The 19,468-nt window shown below is 46.4% G+C and overlaps 1 protein-coding gene across 1 annotated transcript; it reads left to right on the top strand.

Annotated features, from left to right (window-relative positions):
* Positions 1-4,703: 4,703 nt before the first annotated feature.
* ACAT1 (acetyl-CoA acetyltransferase 1) lies at positions 4,704-16,659 on the top strand. The gene is made up of 11 exons (XM_077777438.1): positions 4,704-4,746; positions 6,784-6,901; positions 8,054-8,149; positions 8,355-8,455; positions 9,369-9,512; positions 10,112-10,262; positions 11,064-11,159; positions 13,387-13,500; positions 14,317-14,381; positions 15,766-15,923; positions 16,348-16,659. Exons 3-11 carry the CDS (start codon positions 8,086-8,088, stop codon positions 16,466-16,468), a joined length of 1,014 nt encoding a protein of 337 aa, XP_077633564.1. The 5' UTR covers positions 4,704-4,746; positions 6,784-6,901; positions 8,054-8,085; the 3' UTR covers positions 16,469-16,659.
* The last annotated feature ends 2,809 nt before the right edge of the window (positions 16,660-19,468 follow it).

The raw sequence follows: 19,468 nt of genomic DNA, 5'->3' as shown, positions 1-19,468 counted from the left end.
TGAGTTGTACTTTGGACTTGAGTTTGGAGGTGCCGGTTAGAGGAGAGTCTGGCACCTAAGAGAACTGGGTCAGATACCGATTTGGAAGCGACCGGCTGCAGATGGCGTAGCCTGCGTGGCCGGTGATGAGCTCCCCGAGAGCAGCTGTGTAGAGGGAGAAGCGAGGGGGACTTAGCATGGGGCCTTTGGGAGACGGGGTGCTTGGGGACAGGCAGGACAAGCATGACCCTGGGACCTGAGGGAAGGGAGCGTGGCGTTTGGGAGCACTTCCGGGGATTGGAGTGTGTCTGAAAGCCCAGGGAGGGGAGACTGTCCACAAGGAGGGGACTCGCTTCTTGGGCTGCTGTAACACAGCCCTGCAGTTCGGGCAGCTTAGAATGGCAGGGACGGGTCACAGCCCTGGAGGCTGGGTCTTCCGCACTCAGGGTGTTGGCAGGACCCCGCCCCCTCTGGGTCCGGTAGGGAGGTCCCGCCTGGCCTCTTCCTTCTGGTGGTTCGCCGGCCGTCCTTGGAGTTCCGTGGTCTTTTGGGACACGGTTCCCGTTCTCTGCACACCGCAGTCTCCCCCGGTCTTCAGCTTTCCTCTGCGCATGCCTGTCTCTGCCAAAGTCTCTCTCTTTTTTTTAATTTTTATCTCAAAAAAATTTTTTTAGCATTTATTCAGTTTTGAGAGACAGAATGAGTTGGGAAGGGGCAGAGAGAGAGGGAGACACAGAATCTGAAACAGGCTGAGCCATTAGCACAGAGCCCGACGCGGGGCTCGAACCCACAAACTGAGATCATGACCTGACCCGAAATCGGATGCTTAACCGACTGAGCCGCCCAGGTGCCCCCAGAAGTTTCTCCCTTGATAGAAAGAACATCAGTCCTACTGGATACGGGCTTCTGTGATGACCTCCTCTTAACTTGTTTCTGTAATGATCACATCTCTAAAGTTACACCCTCAGGTCCTGGGGTTAGGATTTCTTTGTTTTGGCAGGGTTGGGAAGTGGGGCACAGTTCAGCCCGTAAGCGAGCACTCAGCACTGTAAAGATTTAATATAACACAGTAGTTATGTAAGATGTTAACCACGGAATTAGAGAAATGAAATACCTAATGTGAAAACTGTTGATTGAAATGAGCATAACTTTTTTTTTTTTTAAGTCTATATATTTATTTTGAGGGAGGGAGAGAGTGTGCACTTGGGGAAGGGGCAGAGAGAGAGAATCCTGAGCAAGTTCTGAGCTGTCAGCACAGAACCCAACGCAGGGAGAGATCCCCCCAGCCAGGACATCATGACCTGAGAACTTGGCTGAGACTGAGACGCACAGGTGCCCCCTGATTGACATTTTTAAAGCTGGGTGGACCCCAGGGGACACCGGGTGTGGGAACCGGGCAGGCGGCTGTCACACCGGTGGGAGAGCAGGATAGGACCCGGTGGCAGTAGTGGAGATGGAGTGGGGGAAGAATTTAGGTGTATTTTGGGCACCGGAGTGCCTGGGTTGGGGGAAGGGTGAAGGGTGAGTCCTAGGGTTTGGGCTTGAGCACCTGGCTACGAGCGATGTTTGGAGGCCGGATGCACCTGGAAGCAGCCAGTTCCCTGGGGTGCAAATTGAGGGCGGTGGTTTGGACATGAAGCTGAGGCCAGTGAGGCGGTGCTTAGATCCTGAGTCTGCAGGTCGGTGGGGAGGTCAGGCTGGAGACAGTTTGCAAGTCTTCTGGGCGACCGTGAAGCCAGGGAGAAGGGACCTGGGGCGCCCTGGCCCTGAGGGGGCGGGAAGGGGTGACACAGCCCAGGACTGTGTGACCATGGACACCAGGGAGAGGGAGGCTTCATTTGGTGATCCCAGCGCCCTGCGGAGGAGGGGACCCGACTGGAGGAGGCCCAGGTGGGGATCCCAGGCCGGACCTGCTTCCCCAAGACCCAGGTGCTCTCAGGGTTTTGCGGTACTGACCCTGCTGAGCTGGCGCCGGGCTAGGGGGGAGGGGGCGGCGGTAAGCGGGGGGTGAACTTGGGTCCCGGGGAGCCGAGCAGTGAGGTGAACGCACAGGGGACGCGGTTTGGGAAGTATGCGGGTGNCGGGGGTGGGGGGTGAGGAGGGTGGGGTGGATGAGGAAAGGGAGGCGCACCTGAACTTGTCGAGCAATCAGGCATCAGGGCAAAGCGGAGAGACCGGGGAGCTCTGGGCTAGAGTCAGGAGCCCCGCAGAAGAGAAGTGGCCGAGTGAAGGCCCTGTGATGGTAGCGGGCCTCGCTGGACCCTGAGGGAAGGTCACCATCCAAGGGGTCTTCTTTGCTCTCCTGCGGTGTCCCAGGCTCTTTCCTCGGGTTCTGTGTATGTCCCACTCCTTTGCTTCTCTGCCTGCTGAGGGCTCCCCTTTTAGCAGCAAGCTCCGCTGTGCGGCGTTGGCCGAGGTGCTGACCGGCTCCGGCACCCGGGGCCTCTCCGTGCAGGGGCCTGTCATCACCCAGTTGAGCTGGTCTCTCGGAGTGCAGCTTGGGCCCCAGTCCGCCCCGTGTGTGGTGCTGTCAGCCCTGGCCCGCGGGAGGAGAGGGGGTGCAGTCACGGGACCGGAAGGCTGTCCCTCCCACACTCGCTTGAGAAAGGACTGTAGTTGGAGAGGCCGAGTGCAAAAACGGGAACTTAAAAAAAAGTTATTTTTACTGCTTTAGTTATAGCCCACAGAATAGAATCTGTTGGGTTTCCATTAAAAGCATGTTAGTTTCCAAATGTTTGGGGAATACAGGTGGGAACCTTTAATTCAAAGTTGGGTCACAGATGATACGCTGGAATCCTTCACGATACGTAGGTTCTGTCAGCGGCAGCTAACGGACGCCGTGTTCAGGGTGCACCTGTTCTCTCACGGCCGGGAGCGAGTACGTACGTGCATTCACCAGGTGCGCTCGGGTCTTGCCTGCCGAGCACACGCATGTGCTGCCCGGGGCCAGTGTGTACACGTGCAGCTCAGGAGAGTGAAGTCACAAACCTTCTAGAGGGTCAGGTAGAGATGGCAGGGGGGTGCCCGAAGGGTTAGCCTGGTTAGTCACGTGTTGGTGACCTCTGTTGTGTGTACTTTGGATATACTGGAAAGAAGAACCTAGAATGTGGAGCTCGTGCCCACAGCATGTCGTTGGAATCCCGTAGGTGGAAACCATCGCACACCCAGTAAGCCTTCTCCTCGAGCCCTGAGGATGGTGTGCGAGGCCTCCTGTTTTTTACGTGTTGTCTTTGGGGAGTGGAATATGTACACATAATTTTAACATTTTTCCTTTCGTAAGACTGTAATGCTGCTATAGTAGAGGGACTCTATTTTATGGATCTCAGATTCCTCAAATTGCCTTCTGGAAAGGAAGTGATCCCAGGGGTTATTGAGCAACTGAAGGCCCAGGTCGTTAGCAGGTGTGTTTGACATCTCTTCCTCATAAGGACCGTGAAGACATCTCTTCAGAATACGAGCTGCCTTGAATATTGTAACAATTATTTTTGAATAAAATCAGGATCCAATTAGGTTCGTTCTGATGTATTTAAATCTTATTTTGAGAAAGCGTGAGCATGAGTGGGGGAGGGGCAGAGAGACAGGGAGGCAGACAGAATCCAAGCTGTGCTGTGAACACAGAGCCTATTGTGGGGCTTGATCCCCCTGCACCTTGAGATCATGACCTGAGCTGAAAACAAGAGTCTGGATGCTTAACTGACTGAGCCCCCAGGTGCCCCAAAAGTAGGTTACTTCTTATGGCAAAGTCGTTTATGTGAACTTTATCCATAAAAGTGACTTATTTCGTCATAATAACCTGGGAAAAGATGATCTTAAATGTTGCTCTTCCATTGCCCAGAACAACATTCTCTCTTATGTGCTGTTTGTATCCACTGTTTGTCTAAACACTTGATAAACCAGTTTTCAGGGGGTACCCTGTGGTTCTGTGTGTTCATAACCACTTGTCAGATCTACTTTCTTCTTGTGCCTGGTTATAAACTGAGCGCTGCAGTGGGTTATTTGCGTTGAGTCACGGACACTGAGATGTGATTGGCCATTGATAACTATCAACATGATTAGGTTCTAAATAGGGGTTGTCAGTTTTGAATGTTTACTGTGCTTTCTGACTTCAGAGGCTAAAAAAATTTGTTTCTTTGTCCTGTAGATTGTTCAGTTCCAGATAAGTCAGGTCTCTGAACTGTGACTTGTATTTTCTCAACGTGTTCTTGTTGGGTTTTGTTCCTCAGAGCAGTGCAGAAAGAAGTGAGGTGTACGGCAAGGTGTTTATTACTATTTTCTTTCTTGAAAAATAACTTCTCTGGGAATATAGGCCATGTTTATATGAGGTATGTTTGCCTCAGATAAATCAGGTATGTTCATTAGAAGTGGATGAAGGAAATTGCAAGTTTTATTTATATATTTTTTAAACAACGAAGATATTTTTTTGTGGAGCTCTAAAAGTAATTTAGAACTTAAAACTACATTTTATAAAGCTTAGACTTAAAAAGGCTTAGAAATTTTAAGCTTATAAACTTAGCAGAAGTTAAAAACATTTCAAAGAGCTAATCAGAAAAGTGTATTAACAAAGTAGCTTTTTTTTCTGATTATAACAGTGACGTGTGGTGTAGAATGTAGAAATAAAAATAATATGGAAGCAGAAAGAAGTCCCCACAACCTCACTGCTGAATGTATAAAATGAAGTAGGTTAATATTTTTTACATTATAACTTTATTTCTATTACAGGAAATAAAATACGTGGAGCGAAGTTATGTATCAAAGCCCACTTTGAATGTAAGTATAGATTTAAATTGTGCTTTAAAATTTTAAGAATTTAAAGGAAAATGTGGACATGTAGAAAAAAATGCCTACCCTTATATTTGCCTATTTGTGGGGTCAACTTGGGGGCTGCAGCGGCTGGGAATGGCCACTTACTGAAATACGAAGTTAAACTCCCAAATGCCCCTGAAGAGATGTCAGTCTAGCGCCCTTGCGCTGCGTGATGTCTACCCTGTCTGCATCGTCTGTCTCCTGCGACACAGCCTTCTCTCTCACCTGTGCCGTGTTCGTCCTTACTCTCAGGGACCCTCGTTAGACCGCGAGGGCCACACAGAGGCCACGTGGAAGATACCTGAAGAAACTGAACCAGGCTGGGGATAAGACAGGAAGGACCGTCATCTGGTCACCTGGTGCTTTCTGGGTCCCTCAAATGACTTCCTAGTGGCCAGAAATCTTTTTAACTTTTTTATTTATTTATTTTTTTAATTTTTAAATGTTTTTATTTATTTCTAGGAGAGAGAGAGAGAGAGATAGCGTGAGCAGGGGAGGGTCAGAGAGAGAGGGAGTCACAGACTGAAACAGGCTCCAGGCTCTGAGCTGGCAGTCAGCACAGAGCCCGACGCGGGGCCCGAACCCACGAACTGCGAGATCATGACCCAAGCGAAAGTCGGACGCTTAACTGACAAAGCCACCCAGGCGCCCCTCTTTTTAACTTTTTAAAAAAAAGTTTATTTATTTTGAGAGCTAGGGAATGGGTGAGAGAGTGCATAACTGGGGGAGCAACAGAGAGAGAGAGAGAGAGAGAGGGAGGGAGGGAGGGAGGGAGAGGGAGAGAGAGAAAGAGAGAGAGAATCCCAAGCTGGCTTCCCACGGTCAGTGCAGAGCCCGATGTGGGGCTCGAACCCACGAACCATGAGATCTTGACCTGAGCCCAAGTCAAGGGTTGGATGCTTAACTGACTGAGCCACCCAAGTGTCCCTAATGGGCAGAAATCTAAGGAATAATCCCCTTATTTATCTCTGTCTTCAGCGGAATGTGGAAGGCAAGTGTGAGGAGAGAACTGTTAAGATAGAGGTTGACAGTGTTTAAGAGGGCTTGATCTGTTTTTTCTCAAGGTTCGTATTAATACCACCTTACTAATCATTTAAGAACCTGTGGCTGTGCCGGGTCCCTGTTACATGGCCCAGTCCCATCCACCCTACACGCGGGTCTGGTCCCCCTGCCCTGAGCCGCCGTCATTGAGGCAGCCCTTTGGTTAGTGCCCTTGGGTGTGCAGGTGACCAGGGTAAACTGATCGTTCCCTAGATTTTGACGGTGGAGTCGAACTGAAACTCAGGCTTCTGTTTCCGACCTCCTGTGGACAACGAAGGATCTGTACCTGCTTTAGACTGGGTTTGCCTGAGGTTTTTGGGTCCATCGTAAATCCTGCAGCACGATCATTGGACAGATTATGATTAGCCTTACGGCTGTTCAAGTCCTGAGATAATTTTAATCTTGAGGAGTAGGTTGTCATTCATAAAAGGTCTGTTGAGATAATAAAGTGGTCTCCTTATCTGCATTCCCCGCGGCCAGCCTGGGCCTGGAAGGAGACGATCCTCCTGCGACGGCCCCAGAAAGCCAGTAGTAACCTAACGCTCCATCGCAGAGCCTGCCCGGCCCACCTCACGCCGCCTGTACCCGCAGGCGTTTTATCATCTCCTGCCTTGGTCCTGAGGGCGTGTCCCGGACAGGAAGATCCTGAGAGAGGGACCACATGCATGTGACTTTGGTTCTGGTGTGTTCTTGCAGCGGTTCTGTTTGACCAGTCACTGTTGTTAACCTCTCTCTGTGCCTGATGTATAAACTGAATTCTGTCATCGCTGTGCACATGTAGGAAAACCAGTATATTGTTCCTTTCTCTCCAGTTTCAGGCATCTTCGCTGGGCATCTCCGAACATATCCCCGGTGGATGAGGCTGGGCGACTGTGGTGTTATCTCTGAGTGGTGTTTATTTAATGAGAGATGGTTTGGGTGAAATATTGAAATAGTTCTTACCATCTTGTGTCTTGCCAGGAAGTGGTCATAGTAAGTGCCGCGAGAACGCCCATCGGATCCTTTCTAGGCAGCCTTTCCTCCCTGCCAGCCCCTCGGCTTGGCACCCTTGCAATTCAGGGGGCCATTGAGAAGGCAGGTCAGTACTTGTTTTTTTTTTTTGTTTTTTTTTGTTAAGTAAACTCTGTCTTCCACGTGGGGCTTGAACTCATCACTGAAGATCAAGAGTAGTGTGCTCCTAAGTGTTGAATCACTAAATTGCACACCTGAAACGAATTCTACACTGTAGGTTAAAAGAGTAGAATCTAAAGAAAAACTAAAAATAAAAAAAAAGTCCTTTGCTCTGCATTGCTGAGCCAGCCAGGCACCCTACTTGCTGTGCTTTTTTGTGTGTGTGTGTGGGGGAGTGATTAAATGGGACAAGTATTTATTTTGCACTAACTTCATATATAACACTTAGAAATGACTTAATGCCTCCCATTTCTTTTATTTATTTATTTATATATTTTATTTATTTCTAGGGGAGAGAGACAGCGTGAGCAGGGGAGGGTCAGAGAGAGAGGGAGACACAGACTCTGAAACAGGCTCCAGGCTCTGAGCTGGCAGTCAGCACAGAGCCCGACGCGGGGCTCGAACCCACGAACCGCGAGATCATGACCTAAGCGAAAGTCAGACGCTTAACCGACTAAGCCACCCAGGCGCCCCGTCCCATTTGTTTTATTTTTAATGTTTATTTTGAGAGGGGGGGAGAGAGTGTGTGTGCTAGTGGGGGAGGGGCAGAGAGAGGAAAGAATCCCAAGCAGGTTCTGCATTGTCAGCCCAGAGCCCCATGAGGGGCTTGAACTCACAACTGTGAGATCATGACTTGAGCCGAGATCAAGCTTAACTGACTGAGCCACCCAGGTGTCCCTTAATGCCTCCATTTGTAAATTTTTGTAAAGAATCCTTGTATTCCAGGGACCCTCGGGTGGTTGAGTAGGTTGTGTTTGATGCTTGATCTCGGCCCAGGTCATGATCTCACCGTTCCTGAACTGGAGTCCTGTTTCTGGTTCTGCTCTGACAGCTCGGAGCCTAGAGCCTGCTCTGGACTCTGTCTCCTCTGTCTCTGGCCCTGCTTGCATTCTCTCTCCCTCTCTCTTAAATAAATAAACATTAAAAAGAAAATCCTACAGTGAGGCTGAGTCTCAAAGCTGACAAGAAACCATTTCCGCTATGTAATGTCATGTGCCTTATTAGGTAATCACTGATTGAGTAAAATACGGACATGTGTGTTTTCTTTCTGTAACAAAAGGGATTCCCAAAGAAGAAGTGAAGGAGGCATACATGGGGAACGTTCTACAAGGCGGTGAAGGTCAGGCCCCTGCGAGGCAAGCAGTCCTGGGCGCAGGTATCAGGGATCATTTTTCTTCCATAGTATGGTGGAGCCCATGTCCACTTAAATGTTAAGTGCTTAATAGAACACAGATTTATATTGGCCAGAGTGAGGCTGTTGCCAATGAGAAGTTAGCGTGTTCTGTTATGTCAGTTTTAATTGTACGGTTGTTTGAAGAGTATCTTTTTCACAAGTGTGCCTTGACTTTTGTCGGTTCCAGGCTTACCTGTTTCTACTCCGTGCACAACTGTAAACAAAGTCTGTGCCTCAGGCATGAAGGCCATCATGATGGCCTCCCAGAGCCTCATGTGCGGACATCAGGTGAGAAGCACCTTCTCCAGTTGGGGGTTAAATCACTGAGAATAGCGGCACGAGTGCTTTAGAAATGAGAGTCTTTCTCCCGGGCACAACTGTTGTGTTGTTTCTGTCACTTGGGGGTTGTGGATTTGCCGCTTCCATTTGGAGAAGAGGTCTGTGTCTTGTGTTAAGTTTTCAGCCAAGATGTTTTAGTCTTTGGGTGACTTTTTGCTTGGTCTTTTTCTGAGATTCTGGGTGACTTATAACCTCAAAAATTTTTGATTTGCCAGAAGATGGGTTTTCATCATTGTGAGAATAAGATAGATGCTCATCCTGGGAATGAAATCATTGACTGCGCCCTGAATTGATGAATTTATGGTTCCTACATACCCAGGTTCATTTGTTAAGTTGTGCAGGGCTTTTCCTGGCTTTGCTGAATTTTTTAATTTTTTTTAATTTTAGAGTGCATGAGAGAGGGTGCACATGAGCGCAGGAGGGGCAGAGACAGAATCTTTTTCATTTTTTTAGTTTAAAAAATTTTAACTATTTAAAAAAAAAATTTTTTAATGTTTATTTATTTTGAGCGAGAGCAAGCATGAAGAGAGGAGGGGCCGAGAAAGAGGGAAAGCTAGAATCCCAAGCAGGCCGTGCACCGTCAGCACAGAGCCAGGTGTGGGACTCAAACTCACAGACCATGAGATCTTGACTTGAGCAGAAGATGGATGCTTAACCGACTGAGCCACCCATGTGCCCCATCCCATCATCACACATTTCAGACATTTGTTTTCATCAGAGGCAAGAGGGTACCTCTATACTCACCGCGCAGCAAGTGTTTAGTGAAGCCCACAGAACACTTGTGTGTAGGAGCTGTGTAGTGGGCATACTGGGTTTGCAGTCCCTGCTGGAGTTGACGTTGTGTTTATCTGTTACTGAGCAGGATGTGATGGTGGCAGGTGGGATGGAGAGCATGTCCAACGTCCCCTATGTAATGAACAGAGGTGCTACACCGTACGGCGGCGTGAAGCTTGAAGATCTGATTGTGAAAGATGGGCTAACTGATGTCTACAATAAAATCCATATGGTAATTATTACTTTTTAAGAAGAAATACCATCTAGTATACAATACTGCTTTTATTTTAAATTTCAGAGAGTGCATGCAAAGCTGGGGAGGGGCAGAATCTCAAGCAGGCTCTCTGCTCAGCACAGAGCACACAGGGGCTTGATCCTGGGATCATGACCTGAGCTGAAATCAAGAGTTGGATGCTCAACTGACTGAGTCACCCACTGCCCCTGCTTGATTTTTTAAAATAAGTGTATTTTGGAGAGGAAAGATGGGTTCTCTAAATGCTGATTTTCACCATTTGTTTTAGGAAAATACTTAGCTTTGCTCATTGCGTCAGTTTGATTCAGTTGAATAAACTGCCCCACATGGGTTTAGGGCATGTTCTGATTTCTCCTAATGGATCCCACAACCATTATAAATTATTTGCCTTTGAGAGAGCAACTTGTGAACTAACCCACGTACCTGAAGATGAGACGTGAGTGAAAATTGACCCTGTACTGAAAGAAGCATATTTTAAGGAAATGAATTTAACTGCTACCCACTCTTTTACGTTGTACAAAGTTACTGTAAGTTACACAAACTGAGTTAGTTTTCTAAAAAATCCCTACTTGCATCAGGGAAACTGTGCCGAGAACACGGCGAAGCAGCTTCACATCACGCGGGAGGAGCAGGACTCGTACGCGGTGGGCTCCTACAGCAGGAGTCGGGCGGCCTGGGACGCCGGGCGGTTTGCAGACGAGGTCGTTCCAGTCACGATCTCAGCCCAAGGTAGACGGGTGCTGTTCCAGCAGGTTTGAGTTTCGGTGGACTCGCCTGCTGTAAACGTTTGGGTTTACGTTAATATGTTTCTCTTTGTTTGGCTGAAGACAACAGATGGTGGTGGTTAACATAGGGAAGTGTTGCCAGCTTAGAGGATATAATTCAACCCAGTTCAGTATCAGGTTCTAACTCCCCAGATTCTGCTAAGAATATTTCCAACTCAAGAAATGTATTAGAAACCTTTGCAGTATAAGTGACAGACCGTATAGCAGCCTTTTAAGTGACAAAGGGGATGTGTTAGACGGGCATGGCCAGGCGGCTTCGGCTCTGGGCTCCTTGGTCCCGCCCGCACCCCCGAGCCCCCTCTGCAGGGCTCCCGTCACGGAGGTCACAGAGCCGGGAGCTCCCCTCGCCCCCCGCCTCCGGCAGACTAAATCCACAGTAAAGTCTCGTCCTTTGGCTTAGGTGACATTTCTATTCAGAGGTGGTCACTGGGCTCTGAATGATGGCACTACCAGAGCCCCTCGGCTGCTGGGGTCAGGAGAGCCGGTGGCATCTGTGGTGGCAGAAGGGGGAGGGAAGAGAAGGAGATGCGGGCAAATCAAAGATTTGAACCGTTCGAATATTTAGTAAGCTCCTCTCTCAGCCACTCACAGGTCCCATGTGGTAGGAGGTCGTGTGGGGTCCTCAGGGTGGTGCGAGGTGCACGGGCACAGAGGACCCCAGGCTGCCTGCCCGGGGCCTGGCGCACGCACCTCACTGGCTCAATGTTGGCTTGACTGGTGATTACTTAAAAGAATTGTGTTTCAGGTAAACCAGATGTGGTGGTGAAAGAAGATGAAGAGTACAGACGTGTTGACTTTAGCAAAGTTCCAAAACTGAAGACAGTTTTCCAAAAAGAAAATGGTTAGTATTATGAAATGAAGCGTGACAAGAAATGGAGTTAATGTACCATATCTAGTCTGGGAACCACTTAAGGATTTTAAAAATAATTCTAGAAAACATCTACCTGTTATTTAAAATTTTAACTTCAGCTGGGTTCATGTGAAATGAACAAGTTCTAGTTATCCAAAAAAATCTTTAAAATCCCTTACCGGTTAATACCTTCAGTGTATAAATCCTAGGGAAGAGATTGTAGAATGGGTGCAGAATTCAGGTTTTCATACGCAGTTCATCTTGAAAGTTTATTGGGACATGAAAGTCGCTGATGTGTTAAATCTGTTAGATTCTTTTTTTTTTTTTTAAGAATTTTAATAGTATTTATTAGAAATTTAAAATAATACAAATGACCATCAAGAGAGGATTGATAAAATAAATGATGGTACAATATTCACCCATTGAAGAGAAAGAGGGGATGGNTAGTCTAATTACTCTTGAGAGAAATAGCTGAAAATGTCAGTAGGTGTAGAATTTACATTTACACAATGGACTCGTGATTGTTTAAGCAAGCTGGCGACCAGAGTTAATCAGGTCAGTGTTCTGGGGGAAAAAGAGAAAAGAGAAAGAAGAAAAAAAGAAAGAGAAAAAAAGAAAAAAAAAAGAAAAAAAGGAAAAAAGGGAGGAGGGCAGCTCTCAGGCAGGGATCCAATGCCTCAGGCGGAAGCTCTGCCTCAGCGGTTGTGGGGAGGAGAGTGACAGTGGTCCAGTCCCTTCTTGAAGCAAGCGCTGCATCTCGCTTTTTTGGGCGTGTAAACTCCCTGTACCGGGGGCACACNTATGGGCGCGAGTGCAAGTACGGAGCTCCTTACTTCTCCGCCATCTTGCCTTCTCCCATCATTAACTTCTTTACTGTTTCCATAGTTTGGGCTTTTCTAGAATGTCATATAGTTGGAATCACATGGTACATAAGCTTTTCAGAGTGGCTTCTTTCAGTTAGTCATAGCATTTAAGATTCCCCAAATCTCTGTTAGATTCTTGACTAGGAAGTTGACAGTAGTGTTGTTTACTGTTTTATTGCCAGTGCCAGGTAGGCCTTCAGTGAGTAACTGTGGAATGCAACCCCAGGTGGCATGCTGGTGTTCTAAATTAATGCCTTGGAAATCCTTGACGTCTATTCTGCTTGGCTGTGTATACAGTTGTGGTAACCCAAAGTTACTTTTTTGCCTTTCCTGGTTGAATTTCTCAGTACCAACTATAGGAATGGATCCATCTTTATTTTTTTAAAAACTTATGTTGAGAGAACGCACGCACTAGTGGGGGAAAGGCAGAGAGAAAGGGAGAGAGAGAGAATCCCAAGCAGGCTCTGTACTGTTGGTGTAGAGCCTGCTGCGGGGCCTGGTATCGTGAAGTGTGAGATCATGACCGGAGACAAAATTGGGTCGGATGCCTAACTGAGCCACTCAGATGTCCCTGGATCAGTGTTTTTTAAAAGCAGCATATAAAATTCATATTACAGAAGCATATTTTAATATTTTTAGCTGCAGTCTACTATAGGGTTTTTGTTGCATTAAAAAAAAAAAACCCCAGCTTAGTTGACATAATTTTCATACTATAATATTCGTTGTTTAAAATCATTTGAGGGGCGCCTGGGTGGCCCAGTCAGTTAAGCGTCTGACTCCTGATTTTGGCTTAGGCCATGATCTCACGGTTTGTGAGTTTGAGCCCCACACTGGGCTCTGCACTGATGGTGCAGAGCCAGTTTGGGATTCTCTCTCTGCCCCCTCCCTTGCTCACAAACGGACTCTCTCGAAATAAATAAATAAATCAACTTAAAAAAAGAATGATTTTTAGTGTTCTTGATGTTTAAGTTGAAGTGATTATAGAGAAGTACCTGGTTTTGACACGGAATTTCGACTCTTCTCTGGATGAGCAAAGTTAGACTCTGGGGAGAAAAAAAAAAGGGCTGGTCTTGATCTCTGAAGAAGTGCAAACCAGCACGGAGCTAGTGCCATCATGCATGTGTTTCTGAGCCAGCTCTGATCATATTGTTCCAGAGCTATCACAAGGTACTCCTACATGAGTGGTAGAGTTAGCTCCGTGTGGGCTTCCTGGAAGCCAGCATTCTCTCCATGTCTCATGGTCATTTTCCACGTGTTGAGCAACCCAGGAATTACCCTGCAGGAATTTGTCACATCGAACCAGATGAATTGCAGGTGAAAGTGTGTTGTGACTCACTGCTCACTGGTGCTTGCAGGCACGGTGACGGCCGCCAACGCCAGCACGCTGAACGACGGCGCAGCCGCGCTGGTTCTCATGACCGCAGAGGCTGCCAAGAGGCTCGGCGTGAAGCCACTGGCAAGAATAGCAGGTAGAACGTGTTCTCAGCTGGTTTATTCCTACACGTCCTCACGCTTCCTGAAATGGGGTTTCCATGCTGGTCATACGGTGTCTCCGCGTGTACCACGTGACAGGATGTAACTCACGGTTTGAAGAGAAGCTCCTTTACCATCTGTTACAACTTGGTCTATGGAAGAAAAAGCTTTAAAAGTTTTTTCCTGTCCAGCATGAGGAGTGGGAGAATACAACGTACGTTTCTTCTGTGGCCCTGAGGGGATGAAGTCAGGGGATTTAGAAACAGGAAATCTAGATACTCTGGCATTTATTATTAACTATGTGACTGTGTCATACCCTTAGTCTCCTTAAATGTACTTCTAGCTATAAAATCTGCCTTGCCTTCTCAATGAGATAGACAGATACCATCTTGTTACTTTATAAAAGCCTTACAAGTTCAGTTTTAGTTGAGGTCTTGCTTTCTTAACCTCAGCACTGTTGACACTGTGTAACAAAGCATTCTGTTGTGGAGGCTGTGGTGCACACTGGAGGCTGTTGAGCTGCGTCCTCAGCCTCTCCTCACTGGATGCGGCAGTAAGTGGCATTCTACCTGTTGCAGCATTCACGGGTATGTGTCAATCAAGCCAGTGTCCCTGGAGGCAAATTACCCCCAACCCCTACCTAGGAACATCCATGGCTTTGATGATTAATGCAGTTTTATAAAGCACAGAATCTTAGAAAAGGAACAAATACACTAAGATTAGGAAGTTTGAACCTTTGCATATCATATATAACTGTTAGATAACACTTGTACAAACGATTTTAATGACCTATTAAATCTTTTTAAATACAGCTTTTGCTGATGCTGCTGTGGACCCTATTGATTTTCCAATCGCACCTGCACATGCTGTACCTAAGGTGAGAACAGTTGACGGCTGGTCCTCCATTGTGCCAGCCTCTGGTTTCTTTTTACCAAAGCTGCAGGGTTTGGATTTTCAATGTCACTCGTCTGCTGAAGGACAGAGATAACATGCTTTTGAATCTTCCAACTTCTCCTGAAAATAATCTGAGCAATCCACAAACATCTTCAGCAGAACAGACAACAACTGAATTATTTCTCAGTATGATGCTGAATTCACACCTGGTGTGAGAAGTAGAGTGGGAAGTTGGCGTGCCAAGGAGAAATGAGGGCCCTGGTTCTAGCATTCAAAGCACAGAATCTCTACTAGGAGAGGTCTCCCTTCTGCAAGGGAACTGCTGGGAACCAGCGTTAGAGTAGAACTAAAAACAGAATACGTACGTACTCCAAGCTGTTGCTCTGATAAGTCTCTAAGGGAAGTTGCTAGGGGGAGGAGGGTCACAGGAAGGAAGATGCTGAATGGCTTTAGGGGTTGAAGGATGGCAGAAGATTCCAGCAAATAAACCCTTTCAGAAGGAGAGGGTTTCACCATGAATGAGAACTTGAGACCAGCAGCCACAGGTAGAGCAGAAATCAGTGAGGAAGCAGGGTAGAGAGGATCAGAAACAAAGGGGTGTGATGGTCTGGCGGCGGGTGGCAGATCTCTGAAAGGAACAACTTCTTTCTGAAAGAAAGCTTCTGAAAGTGAGCGCTGCCCTGGAGAGCAAGGGCAGTAGGAGTGCGGGGATTCGGGATTCTGAAGGCAGAAGTGTGATCCTGACCCTGGTCTGAAGTGACCACACTCAGGCACCATGTTTTTGTCTCCGGGCTGTTGGATCTTTACAGCATGAAAGGCGGAGCCGGCTGGAGAAAGAGGGCAAGAGGGAGGGATAGCTTCCAATCCACACAGAACCACTGGCCCCCCAGGCCTTCCTGCGCAGCTGAGGAGCTACCAGAGTAAGAGCTGATAGGATCAAAGACCTGAAATAATGGACAGTGAAGGTACAACAGATCAGAGTCTCTGTGCCCCTGGACCCCATAGCAAACTTTTATCAAGGAGATGTGGAGAAAAACGGCCTTTCACTTGGGAGGCCAAGAATCTACAACCAAGCAACGATGCATACAGATCTCAGGACTGTTAAGTCCGAACCCCAGGAAAAGTGTTCTTTCCAGGTATCCGTGGAACATTCAAGATAATCAAGTTGTCTTGCTACAAAACAGAAATAATAAATGCAAAGAAAATTCTGTGCTCATACGGCAGTAAGGTGAGAAATTAAAAGCAGAAAATAAAATGGCCCTTCCTCCTGCAAACTAAAACTCCAAATTTAACTATCTGTTGCATCAGGGGAAATAGAAACCCAAGTTGCATAATTCCAAGGAAACTATCTTTAAAAATTTTTTTAGGTTCTTAAAGACGCAGGATTAAAAAAAGAGGATATTACAATGTGGGAAGTAAATGAAGCCTTTAGTCTGGTGGTGCTAGCCAACATGAAGCTGCTGGAGCTGGACCCCCAGAAAGTGAACATCAATGGAGGCGCCGTCTCTCTGGGGCATCCAATCGGGTAGGTAGTCCTAGAGGTACCTGGGTCTGGGCTAGTGGCTACTTAACTAGCTTTGGGTCTGTCTGAGCCAAAACTGCTTCCTGCTGATTCCCATTACTCTTGGTCGAAACCGATTCCTTCCCACGCGTCCTGGAAAGGGCAAACCCCATTTCTGATAGGACACGACACTGAACTCAGACCTGTCACTTTTGGTGCCTGAGGACGGAAACTGTTTTATGCTGAAGAAGAGCATTTAAGATCAAAGTCTACACTTGCGCTTTTGAAAAAAGCCATACCTGTTCTTGAAACCTCTCTCTCCAGTTATGTTTAACTGACTGAGCCACCTAGGTGCCCCTAAACTTTTCAAGCTAATTTGGAATTGAAACCGTTTTTAGTTACGTGTCCTGTAATTTAGTCTAGACCCTAAATGCTCTCTCCATCCCAGGATGTCTGGAGCCCGGATTGTCGTTCATATGGTTCACGCCTTGAAGCCAGGGCAATATGGTCTTGGCAGTATCTGCAATGGAGGAGGAGGGGCCTCGGCCATGCTGGTGCAGAGGCTGTAGCCCACCGTTGTGTGTCCAGAGCGGCAACCCGAGGTGGCTGGGAGGTCCTGCCACCACCAGTGTGACGGACACCCCGGGTCAGGTTGTAACCGGATCATCTATTTGGATTTTTATTTTCTTAACTTTTTAAAATAACAAGGTCACCTCTCAAATCTTTGAAATTACAAATAAATTTTTTCTTGGGCTCTAAATCTCTTGTCATCTTTCAAGTTTAAAATACATTCGTTACAAAGCTATATACTAGTTAAAATACCAGTATTCAGTATTACTGACTTTTAAGTAGAAGCTTCCATTCTAGACAATCATAATTTATATTTTTGAGGATTTGTAAAGATCAAATGAATGTTATTTACAGCTAATTTAGATTTAGTAGGCTTTTTTCTTTTTTTAAAAGAACGAGAAGGAAATGGTGTGATCATGACCTGAGCTGAAATCAAGTTAGATGTTTTAACTGACTGAGCCACCCAGCGTCCCTCCTTGTAGCCTCTTCAAAGTGAGAGCAGCTGTTCTGTCAAACTGGCAGAGCCTCATACCGTCGGTCAAGAAGGCAAAGATAGTGGGGGCAGTGTTGCTGCCCCCAGGAGGTACCCACGTGCTCAGGTCTAGAGTGGGTACAATGTCTCGTAACATCAGCGGGCAGGATTTGGGGGTCTAGGGGTCTGGGAAAATCCAGAGCATTGGGCTCTGGATTATTACGGCAGCAGAGAGCGGGGAAGGAAGGGAGGAGACTGCCTGTTGCACTAAGCCACGATGCCTGTCCTGAGGCAGGATAAAATGCACCACCAGTGTCCTGAATTTCACGTCATCAGGGAAAAACATCTACACTGTAGGCGGGGGCTGTATGCCAGGCTCAGCTACAGCTCTGAGAAGGGAAAGCTCCTGTTNGGGGGGGGGGGGGGGGGGGGGCAGCAATGGCCATTGTACATACAGTCTCCTGGCAAATGCTTCGTTGTGGATCCTCATCTTAGAAAAAAAGACAACATAAGGAAAAACATTTTTTAAAAACATTTATGGATTTTTGAGAGTATGAGCACTGGAGAGGCGCAGAGAGAGGGAGACACAGAATCTGAAGCAGGCTCCAGGCTCTGAGCTGTCAGCACAGAGCCCAATGCAGGACTCAAACCCACAAATAGTGAGATCGTGTCCTGAGCAGAAGTTGGACACTTAACCAACTGAGCTACCCAGGTGTCACGAAAAAAATACGTTCTTAAGATTCAAAGAATATATCTGTAATCACAACTAACATTTGTGGCTCAACATGGACTAAGAAGTACTGTCCTAGAGACTTTATTTGTATTAACTCCTTTAATGCACACAAAAACTCTCAAGAGGTAGGTACTATTATTCTCTCTACTATACAGGTAAGGAAATTGAGGCACAGAGTAGCTGACATGGCTACAAATCCAAGCAATGTCACTCCAGAGCCCAAGTTCTTCACTCACTGTGCTTGGTAAGTATCTGCTGTGACTGTAACAGGAGGTAGGTAAGATACATAATAGAAGAAAACCCGAAATAAATTAGAATACTTCATTAGAGACTAACAATTAACATTGCATCTATAACACTGCATCTAAAAGTCAGTGATCTAGAAAAGCTCTCTGATAATTCTGGGGAAAAAATGAGAGGAAAAGGAAAACAACCATTAAATGCTATTCCTTAAAAGAACAAAAACCTGTGGCACTCCAGTCTTTAAGTACTAAGTGAGCAGGTTGTGAAGGCCTTCCTTCATTAGCAAAATTAATGAACAGAATCATACTAGGATATTCTGGAGAAAACATCTAGGTAGAAAAATGGGTAGCATCAGTACTTATTTCTTATATTAAATACTAGACAAGTGACCAACATCTACAGATTTTAATGAAATAAAGTGTTAAAGATAGAAATTTTTAGGGATGCAAGAGCTTATAAAATATGTTGCTTTGATATCACCTCCAAAAATGACTAAGTTTATTACCAGCACAAGGGAAGAAGAATAAAAATGATTTAATATTTATTTCTCAGGGAGACAGAGGATCTGAAGCTGACTCCATGCTGCCAGCAAAGAACCCGAGGTGAGGCTTGAACTCATTAACTGTGAGATCATGACCTGAGCTACCCAGGGCAACAGGGTCTGCACTCTCGGGTACCAGAGAATGGCAACGAAGAAGCATTATTAATGGCACAGGAGCACCCCCCACAGGCTCCAGTGCACAGGGAGGGGACAGAAAAGGCTATTGTTGGGTTGCTCCCTGAAAGGGCCCTAACCTCCTGCCTTCCCAGCCTGCTGATTCAAAGAGAATGCATGTTTATCAGGCTTTTGATATATTTGCCAAATACTTGTCTAGAAGTAGTGTACTGATTATACTCCCACGGGCAGTAAATGAGTGTTCTGAGTGTGAGTTTTTACTTTTAACGTACCATCTGATGGACAAAGTAGGGCATATCCTTATTTTGTTTTTTATATTGTTTACTAACTGATCTGGTTCATCTCCTATACAAGATCATCGTCAAGACTGGGAGAGGTGTCTGCTGTATGTAATGTGTGGAAACCAAGGAAGAAAGTCCAGAAAACTGGAAAGAACAAGATAAAACTGAACTAGACATTTATGAAACAGAGACATGTGATTTACCTGATAGTTCAAAATAATAATCATAAAGATGCTAACTGTGGTTAGGAGAACAATACATAAACCGTATTACCTGGTGATCCAAAAGAATGAAATCTTGCCATTTGTAACAACATGGATGGAACTTGAGTGTATTATGCTAAGCAATATAAGTCATTCAGAGAAAGACAACTATCACATAACTTCATTCATATGTGGAACTTAAGAAACAAAACAGATGAACATAGGGGAAGGGAAGCAAAAAATAAGAAAAACAGAAAGGAAGACAAAGCATAAAACAGACACTCTCAAATACAGAAACAGGATTGCTAGCAAGGTGTTGGGTGGGGGCATGGGCTAAATGGGCAATGGCCATGAAGCAGGGCACGTGTTGGAATGAGCACTGTATGCTATA

This window comes from Crocuta crocuta, unplaced genomic scaffold (assembly GCF_008692635.1).
Source record: "Crocuta crocuta isolate KB4526 unplaced genomic scaffold, BGI_CrCroc_1.0 scaffold278, whole genome shotgun sequence".
NCBI classification, from domain to species: domain Eukaryota; kingdom Metazoa; phylum Chordata; class Mammalia; order Carnivora; family Hyaenidae; genus Crocuta; species Crocuta crocuta.
The sequence above is the reverse complement of the archived record's forward strand: the minus strand, read 5'-3'. Positions and strand labels throughout refer to the sequence as shown.

Excerpts from the sequence above, each read along its gene's own strand:
- ACAT1 (XM_077777438.1), top strand. The coding sequence starts at position 8,086 with ATGGGGAACGTTCTACAAGGCGGTGAAGGTCAGGCCCCTGCGAGGCAA. Across the intron at positions 13,501-14,316 it reads GCCACTGGCAAGAATAGCAG|CTTTTGCTGATGCTGCTGTG; the intron begins GTAGAACGTGTT and ends TTTTAAATACAG. Across the intron at positions 14,382-15,765 it reads CTGCACATGCTGTACCTAAG|GTTCTTAAAGACGCAGGATT; the intron begins GTGAGAACAGTT and ends AAATTTTTTTAG.